The sequence below is a fragment of the Salvia splendens genome, chromosome 8, assembly GCF_004379255.2.
Source record: "Salvia splendens isolate huo1 chromosome 8, SspV2, whole genome shotgun sequence".
NCBI lineage: Eukaryota > Viridiplantae > Streptophyta > Magnoliopsida > Lamiales > Lamiaceae > Salvia > Salvia splendens.
Window position 1 is genome coordinate 27,563,692 of NC_056039.1, and position 23,717 is coordinate 27,587,408.

Consider the following 23,717-nt stretch of genomic DNA (forward strand, 5'->3'; position numbering starts at 1 on the left):
ATGAATGATATAGTTAATCCAATTAATTAATTTCGGCTTAAAATGATAAAATAAGATTATTGAATTTGGTAGCCGCCGTCACATCATATTCATTCATGCTTTGATTATACTCCGTATTTGTATAGGCCAGAAAACCATACCATTTATATCACACCTATGAATCAGCATGGCGTACTAATAGTTTTACTTCTGACATAGAGCATCTTAAATATTTTAATCAATATCCAATTTAGTTTGACTGTACGAATCCAATTTTGATCAAAATCGTTACTGATTAACTAAATAATCCATATTACAAGACTAGGACAATGGTACTTAAAATCGAGACACGGATTAACATCACCGACCATATAGTCAGCTTTACTTACGCCGGCAGTGTGGACTCCCGTTTCGCATTCCCAACCATTAATATATGAATAAATATCGTCAGGCAACACTGCATACATCAAATTCATCTCACCACTAAGTTTGGGAGTAGCACTAGCACACCACGCCAAGACGACCAACAACATTACATAATTATAGACCACACAACGACGACCCTACGAGTCACTCTGCTGCTCCTGCGATGGATGCGACTGCGGCCACTGCATGAAGGCTGGTGGAGCCTGCTGCTGCTGCTGACCTCCTTAGAGCGCAGCCTGATCAATCGGCTTTCCCATGATCATTCCGGGCGCAGCGCATCCGGAGCCGATCCAACTAACGGAATGGCAGCCTTGGTAATCCCGAGCCCCTCTTCTTTCAACTCGTCTCTAGGAATTATATCAACCAAGAAGTCGAAAACGTCGGTTCTTGAGATGGCCGCAGCAATGTCGTTCTTCTGCAGAGTCCGTCTTTTGTTCTCTTCAGTGTGGATCCAAGAGCGCAGCGTCAGTTCCAGGATGAACATCTCGCATACCTTGGCGAATATAACAGGGGCTTCCGCAGAGATCATTCTAACATCCTCGTCGGCTTTCATTATCTTTTTTATCCGGGCAAGGGGGAGGCTGTGGTTCTTGAAATCGGTGGTTTGGTCGACCTCTTGCATCTGATTCGCCCAGAATGCTTGAAGTTGTTGCTGCTGCTGCTGAGGAGCGAAACTAGTTGGAGAGGAAACTGTTTGATAGGGGGCAGTGGGATACGCCATGGAGCCGCGGCCTGCTGCCGCTCCCACCCCTGGCTGCTGCCTTTGGTCTGAATGATCCATGTCTATTCAAAATGCTATGTTAAATTCTTACTTTTTTATATTCTCACTCCGACACTGCAACACGTAATAAAATAAGAACTCAGCTAATCAATAATCCAAGGTCCCCCGGAAAATCCATATGTATATGAATACACGGGAAATTTGCGTGTAAACCAAGAAGAACAACGAAATACAGGACAAATCTAGATCAAGTCTAGATAAATACAAGAGCATTGACTAATGTAACAGTAAACAATTTTACCCCACATCGAGCAATATTAATTCAGCAAAGGAGAAAAATCAATAAGTTGTGTGAACATGAAGAACTTGTAGGATAATTGAATATAGAAAGAATGTTGACCGATTCGATGATGGGCAATGCTTATATCCTTTCATCCATCCGCAAAAAGAGACAAAAACAAAAATCAGAAAACAAAACATAGTTCCTTTGAAGGCAAAAACATAGCAAGAATCTACTCGTAAAACAAAAATTTGATGATTCTCCTATTTTCCAAATCTAAGTCTAGACAGTGTTGAAAAAGGGGAAGGAACAAAGCCCAACCATACGCTGCGAGTTCGAATACACGTTAAATTATTCCCCAATTTACCTACTTTGTGCATCTACAGCAATATCCTAAACACTGAAATTGAAGAAGAAGAGAAAACGAAACAGAGAGTCTAAATAAATTACTAATAATCCAAGTAAATTCTTTTTTACCTGATTCACAAATTCGCCCCGAAATTCTTCATTAACTTAAATGGATAAACCAGAACTAAATAAATTTCTAAAAAAATCTCTCCGAACACCATAACGTAAAGGATGCAAAAAAATTTAAAACCAAGAATCAAGGGTTAATAAAAACTTAATTAATTGACGCAAAACACTCAAAATAAAAAATTGAAAAGAAATAGTAAGCGGCATCTCCGTACGCAGCGTCATAACATTCTAGTAGTATCAAACATCAAACAGAGATGAAGAAATGAAAAATACGTACCCACCTTTGTCTGAGAAATTTTCAAATAAAAGCAGCTTGAAATTCTTCGATGGCCAAAACCTTCAGAGAGAGAGGGAGAGACAGGGGAGGGTGTACGACTATATGTAGAGATGGTGGTTTATTCGCTTATGCATACGTATATACGTATAGACAACTTTTTAGTGATTGAGAGAGAGGAGAAAAAAAAGGAGGGACGGAGGAGACAGGGTTTTGACTTTTGAAATGGGGAGAGAGAATCTTTGACTCCCGAGACGCGTGGCGTCTGCGAGAGAGCCCCATATTCAGAGGGCTTAGCCACGTGTCGATCGTTTTTTGGTGATCTACGAGACAGCTGAATTTACCACAATACTGTATTTACCAACTGGTTTGAGGACTTGTTGGGCATTGAATAGTTATAGAGGAAAATTACTACTATTTCAATCATAATTTATAAAAATAATTAATTGAATTATAATTTTTATATATTTTTCAGTTTTCTTATACAGTTAAAATTTAGATGAAAATTGTCATTTAAATTATAATTTTTGGTTAACTTCTGTATAAATTTAAAATTATTTTAGTTAAAATTGTCAATTGTAGATAATTATTATGTAATTGGTGAACATATAACGACATAAAGTACAAACGTCACAACAAATTTGAAAAAATTGTAATTATATGGACAATTGAGAAATATACAAAAAGTTGTGATTTAATTAGCTACTTTAAAAAGTTGTAGAATTGACTAGAAGTCAACTAAAAATTATGATTTAAATGATAATTTTCCTTAGTTAGTAATGAGAAGTTTGTAAATTATTAAATCAGTAGTGGCCATTTGATAGATAGTTATGTTGGAGCATCCACAGCGTCTTAGCTCTTATCTAGCTTTATTGTATGTTTTTATTCATTTTAGTAAATAATTTATGTTATTTTTACTATTTGGATAAGTCCATCTCGAATTCCAGGTTTCAAACTTATAAATTAACCTATAATTTTGATAGTTACATACTTACATTAACAATTTGGAAATTTTAATTAAAATAGTGGAACAAATTAAGTTATCCTCTACTAGTACTTTTTACACTCTCAATTCATGCGTACATATTATTAAGATTATTTTAATTTACACAAAGTATGATTTTTATTTTTACATCGAATATAAATTAAAGATAGCTTCAAATTTTTGTTAAATTACCAAACACACCATATAAAAATATAACTAGCTGAATCTATGATATATATCATGACCATTAACTAACTAATTGTAATATAGATAGTCTACTAAACGTGCTCTAAATGTTAAGCATTTTCTTAGCAATAATGTTATGCAGTCATATTATGGTCAGCCATAAACTAGTTTAATAAAGAAAAAAACTGATTTTTTTATAAGTTTCGGTTCAATGCTATTTAGTTTTACTTTTATACCCTTGTGTTATTCTCCCGCCTGCTGATACAGAGACGCTTCTTTTATCGTTTTCATTCTCTCTCTCCCCTTCCCTCCCTGCAATTCCTTTCATTCTCTCTCATCCCTTCCTTCCCTTCAATTCCCTCCCTCGCATTCCTTCCCTCTCAACTCTTCTTTTTTACTTTTTGATTTTTTTGTTTTGGCTAAAAATTTTAAAGAGATTTTGTAAAAGTTTATGTGAAATTATAAAGTGTTTTACATTTATTTTCAGATTATATAAAAAAATTGGATAGATTTATTTAGGATAAGAAGTAGGGAACGTATATGTGTTTTAATAAATGCCTAAATGAGTTCATTATTTGTTTTTTTGTTTCATTTCTCCTCGTGGCTAGCTTGTAGTAGTATCATTTTCCATGGATATTGGATTCAAAGCTGAATATATGCTTTTGGACAAACAAACAAAAAATTTATTGAACTCTTGGGCATAATTTAAAGAAAAACAAATGATCAAGCTTATAATTTTGCACTAAGTTAATCCATAAATCCCAATTAGAATGAATTTATTTTCACACATTGAGTATAAGATAAATTGAATCAAATATCAAAATATTCCCAATTGATCAATTGGATATAAAATGCAATTAAAATCTCATATTTAATTTAGGATCAAAGATCAATTAAAATGAGTGTATCAAATTAATCAAGGGATATTGGTCTCTAAAATCATGAACTTTGCTTAAAATTTGGTATTTCTCATGAACTTTGAAATTGGTCTATAACATCACAAACTTTGCATTTTGTTTAGTATTTCTCAAACTCACGCAAATAAGATATATTCATCAAAATATTATTTTACGTAGGCAACCGTGATACGTTTTATGATACCTTAAATCACTTTTTAAGTTCATAACATGTAGGATAAAAAGTCAGGTTGAAAACCACGTTGATTTAATTGCGTTAAGTATGATAAAAAAAAAGCCTCGTAAGTTAGTCAAATATAGTAGGAGTAACTGCTTCTAAAGTCACGAACTATTCAAGAATTCCGTTTTTTCCCACGAACTTTAAAAAGTTCGTGTAATGTCACGAACTTTACCGTCAGTTGCCGTTTTCCCATGTCGGTTTTCCGGCAGTGTAGGTCGCCACATGGATTATTTTTCTGACGTGGCAATGACATGAATAATTATTATTATTTTTTTACTTCCCCGAATCTAACTTAATCTAATTTCTAACTCCACTCCACATCTAACTCCCCTAATCTAACTCTACTCCACGTCTAAATCCGCCGCTGGCGATGAATTGAGAGAGAACCAGCGCCGACCACCACTGACCACGAATACCGGCGACTCTTAGACCGCCGACCACGACGGACGACGTCCACGTAATGACGGTGATTCATGCAGCGATTCACCTTCCATGGCGCCAAACCCGTAAGTCTCTCCCACTCCCATTCACTGGAAATTTTCGTCCCCCCTTGTGTGCATGCTTACATATTGTTGGTCCTCATCTATTTGGCCCCATTTGCATTGTGTATGACAGTAGTGGAATTTGAATTTGTGTATGACTTTGTACCCATCTATTTGGCCACATTCGCTTTGTTTTTCTCGAATGTTTTGAGGAATATTAGCATAATCATTTTAAGGCGTGCTACTGCCTCAATCTATTTGGCCCCATTCGCATCATTTTTCTCAATATTTGTCAGATTCTATTACATTTTGGCTACTGCCCCATACAAAGTTGTCAGTTTTTTGCTTATTGTAATTGTAATTTTGCTTTTTTAACCATACCAGGAAGCCATTTGGCATTGTATTTCATCATGGAGGAAATTTTATTCCAGATGGGAAGTTTGAGAAATATATAGGTGGGGAAAGGTCGGTAGCAAGTGGGTTTGATCCAGATAGGTTTGGCTTCTTTGATTTCGTGGATGAACTGAAGAAGTTAGGGTTTGAGAGGTGGAGTAGGCTTTCCTTTAAAAAGCCATGGCCAGTATACAAAGTTCATATAAAAGGTGATGCTGAGGTTATGCAAATGATATCACTTATAAGCCAAGTGAGAACACGATATTGTAATGTTTATGTTGTGGATGGGAGGAAGTGTGAGGTGGAGCAGCTAGTGGGAGACAATTCTATCGGCGGGGGAAGTAGTGTGCTTGATAGGACGAGCGGTGGAGGCATGAAGGAAAGTGTTATTGAATCCATCAAACAATCGAAGGTTGGGTCCGTTGTGAAGAGAAACTATCAGTCTACAACAGGGAAAAAGGAAACTGCTATGAATGATGGGAAGATGAAAACTGTTGAAAAGTTTGTTGAAAAATCTGTGGATAAGCATGTTCAAAAGAGTGTGTGTCAATCTGTGAAGAAGTCAGTTGTTGAACATGTGAGTAATTACCCGACATCCTTTGTCAATGCATCTTCACTGAATCTTTGGGCGAATGAGTAGGTGAGGGCATGAGAGATAGAGCCGGTGAGGACATGGGAGATGGAGCTGATGCGGCCATGGGAGAGGGAATAGGAGATGTAGATGCGGGAATGGGTGAGGGAGTAAAGGAGACAGATGCGTGACTATTTGATGACAGTGATGAGGATGATGTGAGTTATATACCATCGTTTGGAGAGGATGAAACTGACGATGACATGAATGCTGAGGAGTTAGTATCTAAAGATGAAGAATACGCACAAGGCAGGAGGAAAGTAAAAGAAAAGAAGATCTTTGTTATAAATGATGATATGTTCTTTGGGATAGCCGATGGAGGTTTGAAGAGTGACTATATATCTGAGTACGAGAATTCTAAAGAAGATAATATATACTCCAACTCAACAGATCAAGGCGGCGGCACGGCTGGCGACGGTGGTTGCCGGTGCTCGGCGGTGGTTGGACAGCCCGGATGAAGACGGCGGTGGCGCGGATCCCAAGACAGAGGCGGCGACTAGTTGTTTTTATTTTAGGGCAAAACCCTAATTAGGGTTTTAGATGGCCCGATTAATAGACAAGGCCAATGTGTGGTCTTGACCTAATTTCTATGCCCTAGATATTTGATTTATTCAAATGGGGTATATGTTTTATTTAATCCTTTTTATCCGGAGTAACATGGTTCATGGAAAGGATAAAAGGTGATTTATTTTAATTATTTGATTCTAGACACTTAGTGGTTTAAAATCAAATGATTTATTTGATTATGTGTGATGTGACAAAGTGTGCAAAATTATTTACCTAAGTGATTTATATTTTATGCGAGTTAAATAATTATTTACTTGCATGATAACCAAATGAAAACATTTTATTTAAAAATGACTAATCGATAATTACGAACAATCATGTTGTATATGGTCTCCATAAATGGTATTCAAATGTGAAGTAAATTAGATAACATTTCGATCTTTCTTTAGAGGAGTCATCTTATTAGTAGTATTTACAGTTTTCGCAATATTTGAATAACTAAAATGGTTTTTTTTTTAAATGAAAGGCATATTTCTGAAGTAATATCGTGTCCAGTGGGAGCAATGTTATCAAGAAGTGAGCATTGTTTACAAGATGTTAACCATGGTCTTAGAATCTTATTGAGTGACGTGTGACCTTTTTTTAGAGGAGTATTCAAAGCAAGATAAGATTCTTGAGGACTAGAATTATGGTACTAGCTTAGGCAATATTAGGCAGTCATGCCATTCTTATGGTCTCTGGACTATCTGTCGGTATTGTGATCAAGAATTTTTTTTTAAATCTAAATAATCCATGACATCTTTTGGTGCTTGTTTATTTAGCATTTTAATAGCATATGTGATTCTCGAATGTTTTATGTTTTTACATTCTTTTATCATGTATGGTTGTGTGATGGATACCTTTTATTTTTCTTAGTCAATATCAATTATGTCGCTCAATCCATTATCTGTGATCTTGAAAGAAAACAATCTCGAGGGGAAAAATTATGTAGACTGGAAACGTAATTTGGATATTTTTCTCATCGCTGGTGATTATAAGTTTGTGCTTGAAACCGATTGTCCCGCAATACCCGCTGATAATGCTTCAGAGGAAGAGAGGGTCATGTATAGAAAGTGGATAAAAGGAAATGAGATGGCGAAGTGCTACATTTTGGCTTCTATGTCAAATGTACTTCAACATCAGCATCATTCCTATGAATTCGTTCATGAAATCATGGAGAACCTTCAATCCCTCTTTGGGACTCAGAGTCGATCTGCTAGATCTCTAGCGATCAGAAGTCTCATGAATAAGACTATGAAGAAGGGCACACCAGTTAGGGACCATGTCCTTGAAATGACGCGCCACCTCAATCAAATTGAGGTCTTGGGAGGATCAATAGATCCAGATTCTCAGGTGGACATAATACTCCAGAATCTTCCAGCAAGCTTTCAGTAGTTCAAGGTCAACTATGAAATGACTAAGCAAGACCTCAACTTGGATGAGCTTCTAACTGAGCTTCAGAATGCGGAAGGCAATTATGCCCAAGCTAAGCAAGCTATGTTGGTTGACCGCGCCTCCAGTTTCAAGGTCACTAGACCAAGAAAGGATGGCAAGGCGGAGCAGGCTTCCAAGGGTTTGAAGGTTAAGAAGGGCAAGAAGAAGGTTAAAGCAAGGAAAACTGGCAAGTGTTTCAAGTGTGGTGAAAGGGGATATTGGAAGCCAGATTGCCCTAAAAAGGGTAAAGGTACAAATGGTTCAGGTATACACCAAGCTGATGAATCTTGAGAAAGCGAGCAAATCGAGCTTTGATTTTTATGAATTTTGTGAAATTAAAAATTGCAATAATATTTTTCAATGTATTAGAATCAAACTAAATATATAAATCGAAATGAACAAAGCTAAACGTGCGTTAAATAAGAGTGATGCTCATATACATAAGATGGTAGTATATAATTAATGTGAGTATACAATTCATCAATCTTGGAATTTAGGCTATCAAATGTGAATTTTCATCTAGTAGAATCAGATGTTTCTCTATTGTCTGCACAACTAATTTAATTTTTTATACAATTAATATGTTTTTATTGAAGAGAAGGAGTATAAATATAAAAATTACTACTGTACTACTATTAAAGATGGAGTATTTATGATAAATTTGGAAATTGGGAATTTTCAACGTTTAAACCCAGGTGAGCCCTAAAATTTAAAGCGCCGCCGCTTGAGATGAAAATATCGGGACGCGTTGTGTCCACAAAGCCAATCTCTCTATCCCGAGCGGCGAAGCTCGTGTCCCGCTTCGCCGCCGTGGAGAACGGCGCCTCCCCTGCTGTTTCCATCTACTTGCAACGAACCTCCGACGCCTTCAACCGCCTCGTCCAGTACCACTCCAAGACCAAGAACACCATCACTTTGGACTCCGTCACACAAATCCAAAACGAGATTAGCAACGATGTCGAATCTGATGGACACGCTGCAGCAGCCGCCAAGACAAAGATGAAGAATAAGAGGAAGAAGAAGAAGAAGACACAAAACAGCGGCATCAAACTTGATTCTTAACCTGTTTGCACTACTAATTACGGAGTATGTAGCAAAGATTTGTTGTGGCTGTTGTCATTCATTCACATTAGCATAGCATTTCTATACTATCTTTTGAATTATCAAGATTGCTTCTTTTTTTTTAATCTTTTCTTTCTACATTCAATAGAGTGAGTTTTATGAAACAAATGGTGTTCAAATAAGCTTGTAACAGCTAGATTTGTATCAACAAGTTAGATATGGAAATACTTATATTTTCAATCTGAACTCAAATTTGGTATAATTGACCGTGAGAAGAAATTTTTTTCAAAAGAGGAAATGTGATATCTTTCGTGGAACAAACTAGGAACTTGTGACATGAGGGATTATGTAATAAGTAATACTCCTAATAATAAGGATCAATTTGATGGAGTTGCCATTAAATTCTCTATGCAAAAGAAGAGTTTGCAAGATGATGAATCTAGTGACTGTCTACACTGTCTCTCCATCTGTGCTTTCACCTTTGTCATGTCATAACCACTCAACTTGTTCCAATCTTACATTAATGCTTCTTGGATTATGATATAGTGTAATACTACTAGTTTCTTTATTTTGTACAGTATTAACAAACACACACACACACAAAAGGACACACAAAAGGATGTAGTTTTCTTGAAATGGAATGCGACTCGCACCAATTTGATTTTATGCTGTGATGTTAATGGTTTGAAATGTTGATGTATTACTGTGTAGCCAATATCATATTTGTTGCACGTAAAGAAGGTTTGTACCATCTCTTGGGACTTTGGGAGATCTGTCTAGTTTTGTTGACATGATCATGTTTAGGAATTGATAGAAACAGGGCGTTGGGGGGATATTGGATCTCCATCTCCTAGTAGGAATCACTCAGAAGAGCATTGTCTCTTGTTCGAGGTTTAGGCGATGGTGAGGCTTGTCATGTGGCGTCGTCTTCAAACAATCAGAACTACCCTCAACAAGGGGGGACTGTTGTCTTCCTAGCTTGGCTCCTTGGACTATGTTTTATTGTTGGTCTTGCTTGTTGTAGGCAAATTTTCTTTGCAAGAGAATTCTAAGTGAGAGAGAGAGAAAGTCATGTTGAAGTTGAAGTGAGCAACCCTCCTTCTGATCTTACCTCTACTTATTTATAACCATCTTCTTTGTAAAATTAGAGGATATGGGAGATAGAAAGTGAGGATTTTACAAATAATTGACATAACTTTTTACTGTAATGTTATAGATGTCTTAGGATGAATGTATTACTTGTCCCCTCAAAAATTGAAATTTTTATCAGAATGCTTCAAAGTTATAAAGGCCCTCCAAGGCTCCAACTAAATTCATTTATGAACTCTCTAAAAAGTCTTGGGATGCTAGAAGTGTTGGGACTTGTTTTGAGCCTAACGCCACAATACCTTATTAATGAAACTCCAAAAAAGTAATATATTAAAATTAAAATTGGATCTTGTACTTTTGTGAAGCGTCATATTTGGCGTAGAGTTATTGTGCAAATTTAGATTTTTTTCACATGATAGTTCAACGTCAAGATGAAGGAATCATGTGAACAGAGTGTCAAGAATATCACAAGTAGATATATGTGGTCCTGGTGAAGAAATAACCGTAATTAGATAATGGTGACCCATACTGTTTTTTTATAAATATGTATACAAAAAAGGTGCATTATTTGATAGCAACATCACAATAAAAAATGTTTTTATTTATAGTATATTGTTTTCTGTAGATTTAGTGGCATTTTGTTTAGAAAGGGACACCTTAGCAAGAAATGTAGTAATCAGCAAAATTAACAGATTCGAAAAAAGAAAATAAAGGCTGGGTCACCCCCTCTAAGATGATAGGATGTTTATTAATTACTAGGTACAAATTTAGTTATTTATTTAATTCTTATGTATGTGTACGCATTTTTATTAATTATGGCTAAAACAGCAATAAAATTGAATCTTAGTACTCCCTCCGTCCCACATAATTTAACTCAGTTTTCTATTTTTGACCGTCCCACATAATTTGACCCATTTCACTTTTATTATTTTTGCTAGTGGACCTCACATTCCACTAACTCATTCCTACTCACATTTAATAATAAAACTAATATATAAAAGTATGACTCACGTTCCATTAACTTTTTCAACTCACTTTTCATTATATTTCTTAAAATCTGTGCCCGGTCAAAGTGTCCCATATTATGTGGGACGGGGGGAGTATTATTCTTAAATTGATGGAGAAAAAGGTGAACCTGGTAAGGTGGAATTTTTATTTGCTCATTATTAAATTCCCACTAAAGAACAAACGCCACTCTTTTCTGCAATAATAAAATGCAAGATGGAGTTTTTCTTTTTCATATTAGTATTTTTTTAATAGACAAAAATTCTTTCTTCTTCAAATTCCATTACTGCACATGCATAGCTTTGAACTGGAGATTAGTAAAGAATTGTTTTATTAATTCTTCCGCAATTAATACTGTTGAATGAAAACCACAGAGTTCAAGGCAAAATCAATTCTTATTTTTACTTCCCTTTTAGCCAACTTCTTCTGTTCATGATTTTCTTTTTCCATGGCGGCCATTCAGATTACAACACTAAAACTGCAGCATTGCTTGTACCTCAGCTCGAATTCTTGAATCTTGATGTTCTGTAACCTATGTTTTATGAGTAAGCCTCTTTTTCTTTCTTTCTTTTTTTCTTCTTCTGCAATCTTAGTGTTCTGTTAAATATGAATTCTTTTTCAATTTGAATTTTCTTGAAGTTGTTGTTCTTTTCTTCTGCAAGCTTAGTGTTATTGCTGTAAAAGATTTTTTTTTCCGGTAGTTTCTTGGATTTGCTGTTCTTTTTTTCTGCAAGCTTAGTGTTTTGTTAAAAATGAATTCTTTTTTTAATTTGGAAATTTCTTGAATTTGTTGTTCCTTTTTTAATTACTCTGTTTGTTAGATGAGAGGTAGATGGTTTCCTAGTAGGAAACATGGATTTTGTGTGTTTGGTATCTGAATTTATGTTACACCACCAAATCAATAACTGCAATTTTTTGCCCATTTTTTCATTTCTTTTTTGGGGTCTTGGTTTTTGATATTGGTGTTCAATTGAGCAATTAATTTCATGTGTTTGCTTTGATTTCTGCTTCCTACACATCAAAATCCAATCTTGTTTTCCACTAGGTTAGACTAACTGCAATTCTTTCTTTATTTCCCTCTTTTTTAGTTCAATAATTTGTTGTTTGAGTACAGAATCTCAAATTGTATATTGTTGGATATAAAATTATCCTCAAAAGTAGAATGCTTTAGTTATGAAATAGCATATGCTTGAACTATCAACAAAGAGGCTTAATTTCATTTATTTTCTAGTCTACTATGCAACTAGAATGAAACAAATGGCTTAATTAAATTTCGCAGATTCAGCAGCAGAACTCGACTGCTCCAGTTGTTGGTTGTTTCAGCAACGTCGTTGTGATGGAAACTCGAAGGCTGCTGTGGTTTATGGCTTTTGCCTTTTCGCTGGTTTTATTGGTTCAGTACATTGAACTCCCATATGGTTATGTTATATCATCTTTATTGTCAACTGGCAAAGCCGGAGTAGCAACAGCTGACAGTTTCTCAGCTAATGGGACGGGGGATCCAGTTAATCAGGCAGTTTCTGGTGGTCCGGATGCTTCTAGCGCGTCTCAGAATGTAACAGAGGTGGTGGTTGAAAAAAAGAAGCCAGAGATGAGCAAGCGATCTAGTGATGCTTTTGGTGGTGATGAGCGTGTAGTTGAGCGCTCGTCTGGAGATTTTCTGGAGATGAACCTCTCCAACAAGAGTTTGGATGCAGAAACAGGTAGTAATCAGCACAAGCACGAGCTGCCAATGTCGAGTGACACTTCTGCGAGAAACTCATCAGTAGATAGCCTTCAAGTCGCAGATGCAGTTCCTCCGTCCATCAAAGATGAAGACAGAGCTCCCCTGGTTTCAAGTCCACTCTGTTCCCCCTCCAACGCCTCGTCTCCAGTAAGAGAGAGGCCTAGTCTGACACACAGTCAGCTTTCAACTGAAGTCAGCAATTCTGCCATCAGAAGGGCTCCTAAGTCGTCAAGGTTCAAGGGAGCGCCCACTGTGGTCGTGCCAATATCTAAGATGAATGATCTTCTGAGCCAGAGCCATGTTTCATATCATTCCATGGTTTGTGTGGATTTAACTGGAATTTATCGCGTATATTGGTTAATTGATGCTTCTTACTAGTGGTTTTTGCCATTGTAGAAAGCTAGGTGGCCTTCAAAAGCAGACGATGAATTGCTGAATGCGAAGAGACTGATTGAGAGCGCAGACTCTGTGGCGAAGAACCCTCGTGTCGATGTTAGCATCTACAGAAACTTCTCTGCATTTGCAAGGTAAAATAAAGCAAGTTAGTTGTATGTGATTGATCTTCAATGTTCTTTACTATTATCAAGAATGCTGATCTGATCCTTGCATGCAGGAGCTACGAATTGATGGAGAAGACTCTAAAGATTTACATATACAGCGAAGGAGAAAGGCCAATTTTCCATGAACCCGAGCTCAACGGGATATATGCTTCCGAAGGATGGTTCATGAAGCAGCTGCAAGAAAACAAGCATTTTCGCACCAAGAACGGCGACAAAGCCCATCTCTTTTACTTGCCCTTCAGCTCACACGTGCTGCAGGAGGTTCTCTACGTGCCTGACTCCCACAGTCGCAAGAACTTGGTCCGTTACCTGAGTAGCTACCTCAAGAACATCACGACCACACACCGTTTCTGGGACAGAACCAACGGGGCTGACCATTTCCTCGTTGCCTGCCATGATTGGGTACGTCTCCTAATCTCAATAGTCTTTACGCTATGTAGTCGAATCGTTTCTCCAATTTTTGTACATGACTCCCTAAAAATTGTCTTCTATTGTGTTGGCTCAGGCACCTGCAGAGACGGGGCGGATTATGAACAACTGCATCAGAGCTCTATGCAACGCAAACGCCAAGGGAGGATTCCAGTTCGGAAAAGACATATCCCTACCTGAAACGTACGTACGAAATGCCACGAGCCCTCTCAAGAGCCTCGGAGGGAAACCACCCTCCCAACGCCACATCCTAGCCTTCTTTGCAGGGAAAATGCACGGCTATCTCCGCCCCATTTTGCTCGACCACTGGGAGAACAAGGACCCCGACATGAAGATCTCCGGCAAGCTGCAGAAGGGGAAGGATCAGATGACCTACATCCAGTACATGAAGAACAGCAAATACTGCATCAGCGCAAAGGGATACGAGCCCTACACCCCCCGTGTTGTTGAGGCCATCTTTTACGAGTGCGTGCCAGTGATCTTATCAGACAACTACATCCCCCCGTTCTTCGAGACGCTCAACTGGGAGTCGTTCGCCGTGTTTATACTCGAGAAGGACATTCCCAACTTGAAGAAGATCCTTGCATCCATCCCAGAAAAGAGGTATGTTGAGATGCAGCAAAGGGTGAGGTTGGTGCAGAAGCATTTTCTTTGGCATGATAAGCCTGTGAAGTTTGATGTTTTTCATATGATACTTCACTCGTTGTGGTATACTAGGGTTGTGAACATAGGTGCTTAGCTCTAGGTTTAGACGCACGAGGCCTCGAGAGAAAAGATGTACATATACATAGCATGTTCTACAAATATTCATTTCATGTTTCTTCTTGATTTCTTGAATAAGTTTCTATTACTCTAGTTTTTTAGTCGAAGAATCTAACTGTTTATACTTCCCCCGTCTCATTATAAGCGACCTAATTGATTTGGGCATGCCAAATCCGCTAGATATCAGCTGTTGGGGTGTCATATCTCAATACTTTAATGATTTCGATAATGAAATCGAATCCTAGATTTGAATTAATTCAATCATAATAATAATACTATCAAGAAGAGAAAGAGTCACCAACCTTCATCTAAGTTTTTTTCTATATTGAGTTCACCAATTGATCTCTATCCCTTCTTTTGATGATTATTTTAAAAGATAAAGAATCAAACAACTTTTATTGTGTATATACACCTAACCCCAACTCACTTAAAATTTTCAAATTAAATTAGTAAAAATTTATAAACTTTAAATTAATTTTCAAGTAAATGGATAGTATCCAATACCTGAAAATTTACAAATCCTAATACCCAAAATTAAAATTAATTTTCAAGTATCGGATAAAAAGGTTTCTAAGGCATCTGATACCCGATATCCATTTGGGCAGTCCTACTGAAGGGCACGGGGCAGATCCCACTAATGAGGCAAATCTAGATTTCCAGTGAGGAAAGTGCAGAGGGTATCACGAGATCGGCATCAATATCCACGTCCACATATTTCATTTTACCTGCTTATTGCTACAGCGTGTTGTATTGTAAATCGAAAGCTATTTTTGCTCCGTCTTGTCTTTCAGTAATCAGTTGAAAATTAAATGAGAAACCCACAGAGGAAAATAAATGAACTTTGGTCATAATACAGGAGTAATATATAATGTTCTATAAACTCGGTATATGTATATGTTGATCGACGTGCTATTGTGTACAATTGAGTCAACTAATTGCTGTGACCATTAAAGAACATACCGAAACCCTAGGAAGCTGCCGCCCTCCGTGGCTGGGCTGCAGCCGACATTACACGCAAGCGGCTAGCTATCTCAGTAAATGATGGCCTCATCACTGGATTTGGAGCCAAACACTGTTCCATCAGTAGTTTCCATTCTGAATCGCAATAGCTTGGAATTGTCGGCCTCAGTGTGTTGTGTTGTTCACAATGCCTCCTGCATATGGGATACAAGTTTTAAATGTTTGCAAAATAAAAAACCTCTACTGCATTTTGCCTTTGGCTAATGGCCCATAAAGAGGATGGCTACTATGTGGCATATTTCAAAATTTGTGCAAGAAAATTACAGGTGAAATAAACAGAAACTTCTCATATTGGAAGATCAAGTCAAGAGCCATAGCAAAATGACATCAGGAGAAGATAAAAATATATTTTAACTCACCCTAAAATCTAAAATCTGGTTGATGGAACACAAGATCTTTATCACTCATTTAGAATTGTAATAATCCATGCAGCAGTTACAAGACAATATTAAGCCCTCGAGTCTCGACACTGGAAATCAAAGTCATTGGAGCTAATAGCTGGCAAGCGATCTTTAGAGAGTTTTTGGATGGCTTTTTCCTACTCTTTCTCCTAAAACACAGCACAGGCACATTTTGCAATTTCCTCATGATATTTTGCAAGAGGTCATTCTCAATTTCGCAAAATAAATATTCCATAAATTTATAGGTACCAAGCTGAATTCTCATGCATGTACACAGCGGTTAAAGTTATTTCATGACAGCCATAAATTGGTGCATACCACAACCACAAAAGAATGTGTATGAGCTTGTGTTACAAACCTATGATAGCACCGTAATGCATGTTTGCATAAGGTTCCTCTCCAGTGAGTATCTCCCACAAGACAATACCAAATGAAAAGACATCAACCTGCCATGCAAACAACAAAATCCAGCAATTATTAGGACTGATAGCACATAAAAATTGAGATGCTATGGATCAGTGTTATTAAAAAGCGGAGATGGTGGCGCCGTGGCGGATGGCGGTGGCAGTTTCTAGGCTCAACGCCACCGCCACCATGTGATATGGCAGTTTACTCCCTTTTTTGAATGGCGGTCGCCATTCGCGAAGCGCCATGGCAGGATATGGCTTTCATGGCGGATGGGATGCCTTTTTGCCTTGTAAAACGACCCCACTTACCCCACTACCCGGCCCACGTGACATGTAACCTAGCCCATTGGTCATTATAAACAGTCTATTTATAGGGTTTATGGGAGTTTCTGGCTTCAAAACCATAACTGATGCTGTCAATCCAAGTTATCGTCTCTCCAGTCTCCACACGCACAAGGCTCCAGATTCTAGATTTTCATTCACGATTCAAGATAACTGAAAATTTTTATGTACTACTACTTGGACCATCCACAATAGCATCAGACTAGGCATAGTCTTGCCAAAAACTCTTCCTGCCACATCATCATGCCCTTCCTACAGCCTAGCCACTGTCCTAGCCAAGTAACAGCCTAGCAATAGGCTAACAATAGCCTAGCCAATGCCCTAGTCCAACAAATAAATTGACAAATACGATTTAATTCATTTTACTTATTGGTGTTTATCAAATATTAAAAAAATGAAGTGGAATGAATTGTAAATATAGAGTATAAATAAAAAAATAAAAAATAAAAATAAATCGGGTAGCCTATTGCTCGTCGCAAAATAGGCAGCCAGCGATCGGCTAGCCGGTTAGTCCATGCCCAACCTCTCGTCCGCTCCGCGCTCGTCCTTACCGTTAGCCGATTGCAATAGTGGACTAGACGCCCGCCCTAGCCGCTAGCCTGTGGCTAGGGCGGGCACTAATCCACTATTGTGGATGCCCAGTTTGTATTATTTCCACTATTTAATTCTCTCTCTTTTCTTATAATTGTTCTACTCGATGCATGGATTAATTCTACTGTATAATTCTATCTCTTTTCCTGTAACTATTCTACTCGATGAAAGCGTCTCCATAATTATTGTCTTCCACCATTTAATTTTCTAATTTTCCTATAACTATTCTAATTTTTTTGCATCTTATGTTATGTATTATATTTTATTTATTTGTTAATTTATTGACCGCCATTTACGCCATAATACCGCCATGCCGACCGCCATATCCCTATGGCGGTTTTTTGACAGACCGCCATAAGCCGCCATACGCTATTAATAACACTGCTATGGATCAAATATTATAAATATACTTATATACTTAATTAGAACAGTTTTCATTGCTCTCTCTACTTTGCGAGAATTTTAGAACAGTTAAAAAGTGTTGGTATGTTAGGTATAAGGCTATAAGCCTATGAAACTAGCTTATGCAATTCAATGCCAATGAACTAGCTTATGCAAAGAAGTTCCTCTTGACAAAGGGAAGTTCCTCTTATGCATATGGAGTCTCTGAATATCATAAATGACTTTCTAGATTTGCTATGTTATGAGGTCTGATTTGTGGAGGTAAATCTGTAGATTACAGGTGTTACCTTCTCAGATACTTTACTGCTGCTACCATTTAGTAGCTCCGGAGCCATCCAAGGCAGAGTTCCCCTAACTCCACCAGAAACCAACATATTCCGCTTTATTTTTGATAGACCAAAATCAGCCACCTGATAAATTGCGTAGCGACATCAGAATATTGATTGGTGAGTCGGTCACATTATAATACTGATGAAGATGAATGGTAGTAGAGAAGATTCCTAAAGGGTAACTCTGAAAACATAATTCTTAATGAGGAATGACGATAACTAGAAAAGATATCAATAAACTAGTCAAAAGAAGAATAGGTTCCCATATAGATGACCTTGCATATTGGTCTTGAAGGATCTTTCAAGTTGACAAGCAAATTGTCACACTTCAGATCAAAGTGCACTATATTCTTTGAATGCAAATATTCCTTCCCAAAAGCTGCATCCATGGCAATTATAAGTCGTTTCCGGCGATCAAGGTGTCTGAAAAGGTAATTAATAAACATTGAGTGAATGAAATCTATCGCAATAGTGAAATGAATGCATAATTCCACATTAATATTTTGATGCTGATGCTTAAAGTCAACATAATAATATAAACATAGAATGAGTAATAGGCTCCTGTTTGACTTGAATAGTTGCAACAGCTCAGTTGAAAACAATACCTATCTTTACGAAGTAAAACATGTCGCAAAGATCCGTCAACCATAAATTCTGCTACAGTAGCCAATGTACCCCCTGGTATATCTTGCACACCACCATAAAATGCTACCACATTCAGGTGGTGAAGCTTTGAAAGGATATCTGCGTCCCTCCAAAATTCATTGGTCTGAAAGTGTTGAGTTATTAAATAACAATGCCAGCAAGGCCTAATATATATTTGTGATAAAAATAACTTAGAAATTTTATAGAACAGTTCAAGAGAAACAACATTGCTGCTGATTTCTTCAGTTTGCTTACTAAGTACTACCTCCGTCCCACATTAAGTGTCCACATTTGACTCGGCACAGATTTTAAGAAATATAAAGGAAAGTGGGTTGAAAAAGATAGTGAAGTAAAGGGTCCCACTTTATATATTAGTTTTATGATGAAATGTGTGTGGAATGAGTTAGTGGAATGTGAGGTCTACTTACCATTTATAGTAAAAGTGAAAGTGGACTCTTATTGTGGGACGGACTAAAATGGCAAATGTGGACACTTAATGTGGGACGGAGGTAGTATCAATTTTAGCGATATGTCAAATTTCAAAACATGCAAAACAAAATCCTTTACAAATAATGGTCACACCTTCAAGAATATATTGACATGTCAAAATGATTTTTTTGTGACAGGAACTTTAAATCATGTACCAGTCGCTCTTGCTCTGATTGTCTCCCTGTGAAGCAGCTTTTCTTTATGCGCTTGATTGCTACAACTGAACCCCTCCATTTTCCATGATATACAGTTCCAAATGTGCCAGAACCAAGTTCCCTCAATTCTTCCAGATCTGCATCTTGTATAATCTGCAAGTCATCCATCACATAGTTACAGATTCATATTTAGTGATTACAGACAACTTAGCCAAAAAGTTTTAATGTTCAACAAATTCATTTTTCATTATTCCAATTAATTTTGTGACAGAAAATGAAGATAAGAAACTGTAAATTAGCAAATAGTAGTATTCAATATTAAATATTTTAATAGATACCACAGCACATCACTTTTAACAATATATAGAATATACTTTGAAAAATTGTTTTGCAAGATAGCATGTGATTGCAACCAATTTAACAACTGTGTTGTTACCATCTCATGTCATTGTTTGAAGAATGGTTATAAGGGCAATAATTCAGACTAACCTGCAATGAGTTGATATCAAAATCTTCCAAGGACAGTTCTAGAGGAGGTAAGTCAATATGTTCAATCCCATCCTAAAATATAGATAAAGACATAAAGTTAAAAAAAGTATAAAGCAGTATTGAGCCTAAAATAATTATTTCTGCATATTCATCAGAAAAGGTACCTCATAGTCTGAATCTGGAATTCTCATATTATCCGTCAAATCACTATACTGAACACCCTCATTGACTTTCGCTTGTGGTGCATCATAATCAGAATGAAGATCCATAGAGTGAGGTTGGTCTCCAGGCCAAAGGTGCCTTCAACCTTTGTATTTGCATAGGAATGTATAACATGGTCTTGATCAATAAGAGAGACATCCCTTCTCAAACACTCATCCCCTGCCAGCCTCTGGAAGAAGGACCAGTGCTTTGGTTCATGGTTTTCCATATTCATGCTCAAACCAGCTCCATCTTTAGTTACAGGACCAATATCAGATGAGTTATCAGAAAGAATAGCTTTTAAAAATATATCGGAAAGAAGATTACGAGGGAACCGATCATTGATATCAATAAGTATGTCTCCTTGCTCGGTTCTGGGAATAGCAGCCTTGGATTCTGCGTGAGCTCCTGTGGTTCCCGGAAGTTGAGAATGCTCATGAGCATCATCAGGAATGGCCTGACATCCGACCCCATCACCCCAATGAGCTGTAGGATATTCAGAATGTTTTGTCGAACCCTCGTGGCTCTCAGCGGGAAGCTTCAAACCAGCTTCAACGGTTGAAGTTCAACCTCTGTCAGGTCGTGATTTACATGCAATGAGTCTTTAACATCAAGTGCCTCTACCATTTGAGTTCTATGATGCTCGCTATCAAAGGTTTCAGGATCAGCAGGATAAGTAGAAATAGACTGCTCGGCAGGAATATCTACATTTCCATTTTGCAATTTTTCAGAAAATCCCGAAACTAAATCCTGCTGGGCACTATCATTATGAGAGTGGTTAACAAGAAATTGGGAACCCCGAGAATCATCAGATTTTGATATTCTGTTAAGTGGGCCGCCCTGCTCTCGAGGAATTCGTTCAGAATAATAGACCCTTTGAGGAGGAATAGAAGACTCAGATTGGCCCAGATCAGTAGGATCAGATTCTGAGTTGACAGATTCGGGAGCTGGAACATTACCAGATGCATTATGCTCATTTCCACTGGATTTAGATAGTTGGGATGTTTTAACATCAAAAGGTTTAGAGGCAGCAATGGGTTCTGGGGTCCTCCCTTCAGTCATTTTCGAAGATGAGTCCTTGTTCAGTTTAGGAATCACAACTGTTGAGTCCTCGTCTGGAAAATTAACTTCTCTGCCACCATTACTTCTATTTTCCGGTTGAACTGAACCATCAGCTTTCAGTTTTGCCTCCTTTTCTTGTATCTGTGTGCCTTGTGTGTCTGAGGAACCTGGGGACCTCCCTTCAAGACCTTTATGTTGAGAAACAGCCCCATAAGAAGATTGAGTCACAGCACTTCCTGAAGGGGCATGATAAGGCGGATACAGATTATAGTCAAACTGGGGAGGTTGATGCTTGTCTTCATGATGGTGCACGATCTGACCATGATCTAAGTGCGTAATTTCCGAAACATTGGAGGAATTTGGTCAAATGGATTTAGAAGATTCACCAACTGTTGATGGGACAACATAGCCAGCCATATCTGAGGTATTTACCTGAACATCACTAGAATCCTTACTTTTTTCCTTTTCGACATTAAGAGTGTCCAATTTAATTAAATTGTTTCCAGATGAGCTTGCTAACCCACGAAAGGTAGAGGCTTTCCTAGACACAATGTCCATGCTATTGACAGCAACAACATATTTAAACTCAGAATCACCATCAGTGTTGACTAGACTGAAATGAGCATCTTCCAAATCTTCAAGAGAGAATAGAAACATCCGAAGCTTTCTTGATTCTTCTCTTCCACCGAGTAAATTGCACTCTTCCATCATGTTCAACAGATCCTCATCACTTGATACAGAGACTAAAGCATCAAGATCCTCCCCAGGGAGCTGATACTTTATGGTGTGTGTCTCATCACAAATTGCAGTAGTTTTCAGCCATAAGTTCTGCCATGTAATATCCTTGCTGATCCGGATGATGCGTGTTTCACCACCAACATATCTTAGCTTTCCATCACTAGGGCGAGGCAGTATTTTACCACCAAAACTGCAGAGAACTTTAAGCTTCTGTGATGAACTATCAGATGCCTCAGACGAGACATAAGGCATGCCCTGATTGTTGTAATCTGAATATACATGCCTTGCTTGCACAGAACCATGGTTACCTCTGTTTCCATGTAAAAACACATTCCTCTGCTCAATTTCTGAGGAAGTTTTTACCATTGAAGAAACCATGGGTATATCAGAGCCACTTCCAGATCCAGTACGACTAATGCCTAATATGCCATTGAAGTAACCAGGCACACAACTGGGATCCCCATATACATTTGGAATAAATGGAATCTTAGGATTCACCCGGTCACGCATAAATTCGAGAGCAAACTCCTCACCGGTCTGTATAGAGAAGTTACGTACAGGTTTAGGTTCTGAAAATTGGTTCTCTGGGTATTGCAAACTGGGATTTTCATGACCTGAAGCACCTGCCCCGTGAACTAGTGATACAGGGCCAAGATCTTCATTTCCATGTTCTGATGGATAATGCATGATATTATGATTTTTCAATGGCTCCATATTAATATTGCTGTATTTTTCCTCTTTTAATATAAACCTAATGGTTCTGTGAATAACTTATGATAGGCACACAGAAGCACAACAATCCTCACAGCTATGGAAATAATTCGTTTGAATGCAAGTTGGGGGGCACACAGAAGATACATAAGCCCAGAATCCTAGGAACTTCTCTTACTCAATACATGATGTAAGAGCACCACCATCATCAACGAGAACCTCGAACCAAACAAACTGGCAACAGAAAGAAACATCGCATATTAATGTTGAATCACGCTTCATATTTTCTAGACTTAAAAAACATGAAAGCTCTACATGAGGAAGGGGTTTCCTAGCTGCACAACTACAAATTACGTAATTTTAGAGTTTGCTTCAAAAGAAACTAGATAACACACTTTTTTCCCATCCCAGTTAAGTCGGAAATGATGGGATTAACAAACCATTCGGATATTGCTAATTGCTCACCCTTTCACGGAACCGAACAGAAAGTTAAATCATCAGTAAAATTTATCATATGTACAGCAGATTTATATTATATCAAATGTCATATCTTAGGAAATAAGCAGCTGGTACATTATAAATAAAAGTAAAAAAGAAACGAGGGTGAGCAGAGCAGGTAGCAATCTCCTAAAATCTTTCAAGTGAGGAATACCACCAACCATTTCAAATCCCATCAACCCTACCCCATGCAAAGTTCAACCAATAATAGCTAAAATATCACTAACTTCTATCCCTGGAGCGAGAAATTACTGTCCGTGTATAAACAGAACACACTCCCACCTATCAGAAATCAATAATTGCTTCGGAGTAAGAACCCTAAGTTTAGAAAAAAAACTGGCGACGCAAACCAATAAAACAGAGTGTGTAAAAGGAGAGCAGAATCGGTAGAATGAACAAACTTAATAAGTTGTGTACCCCAATGCAGTATGCGAAGTAGAGTTGGAAATAATCCGCAATTGTTGCTACTCCATTTGCAGAGGCAAGCGATAAATCGAAGTACAGAAATGAGGTAGTGAGATCGGAAGGGAATTTATTTTCATACTCTACTCTACTTAATATAGTAAAATAATGCGAATGAATTAATGAAAGTTTGAATGGCACGTTTATGCAGCTAACTTATTTGGTTGACTCTGCTTAAAATAATTGGACAA

The 23,717-nt window shown here is 37.6% G+C and overlaps 3 protein-coding genes and 1 pseudogene across 3 annotated transcripts; 2 read left to right on the plus strand and 2 right to left on the minus strand.

Annotated features, from left to right (window-relative positions):
- Positions 1–388: 388 nt before the first annotated feature.
- Positions 389–2,386, minus strand: LOC121746102 (nuclear transcription factor Y subunit C-2-like). Its single transcript, XM_042140021.1, has 2 exons — positions 2,165–2,386; positions 389–1,240 (listed from the first exon to the last, which is right to left on the minus strand). The coding sequence occupies exon 2, from the start codon at positions 1,184–1,186 to the stop codon at positions 665–667; it is 522 nt and encodes a 173-aa protein (XP_041995955.1). The 5' UTR covers positions 1,187–1,240; positions 2,165–2,386; the 3' UTR covers positions 389–664.
- A 5,019-nt stretch (positions 2,387–7,405) lies between these two features.
- Positions 7,406–7,912, plus strand: LOC121746008. Its single transcript, XM_042139947.1, has one exon. It carries the CDS (start codon positions 7,406–7,408, stop codon positions 7,910–7,912), a length of 507 nt encoding a protein of 168 aa, XP_041995881.1.
- Positions 7,913–11,293: 3,381 nt separating this feature from the next.
- Positions 11,294–14,677, plus strand: LOC121743673 (probable glycosyltransferase At3g07620). The gene is made up of 5 exons (XM_042137003.1): positions 11,294–11,652; positions 12,387–13,151; positions 13,230–13,360; positions 13,447–13,795; positions 13,899–14,677. Exons 2-5 carry the CDS (start codon positions 12,444–12,446, stop codon positions 14,559–14,561), a joined length of 1,851 nt encoding a protein of 616 aa, XP_041992937.1. The 5' UTR covers positions 11,294–11,652; positions 12,387–12,443; the 3' UTR covers positions 14,562–14,677.
- Positions 14,678–15,407: 730 nt separating this feature from the next.
- LOC121746009 lies at positions 15,408–23,631 on the minus strand (annotated as a pseudogene).
- Between the last annotated feature and the right edge of the window lie 86 nt (positions 23,632–23,717).

Excerpts from the sequence above, each read along its gene's own strand:
- LOC121746102 (XM_042140021.1), bottom strand. The coding sequence starts at position 1,186 with ATGGATCATTCAGACCAAAGGCAGCAGCCAGGGGTGGGAGCGGCAGCA.
- LOC121746008 (XM_042139947.1), top strand. The coding sequence starts at position 7,406 with ATGTCGCTCAATCCATTATCTGTGATCTTGAAAGAAAACAATCTCGAG.
- LOC121743673 (XM_042137003.1), top strand. The coding sequence starts at position 12,444 with ATGGAAACTCGAAGGCTGCTGTGGTTTATGGCTTTTGCCTTTTCGCTG. Across the intron at positions 13,361-13,446 it reads AACTTCTCTGCATTTGCAAG|GAGCTACGAATTGATGGAGA; the intron begins GTAAAATAAAGC and ends CCTTGCATGCAG. Across the intron at positions 13,796-13,898 it reads TCGTTGCCTGCCATGATTGG|GCACCTGCAGAGACGGGGCG; the intron begins GTACGTCTCCTA and ends GTGTTGGCTCAG.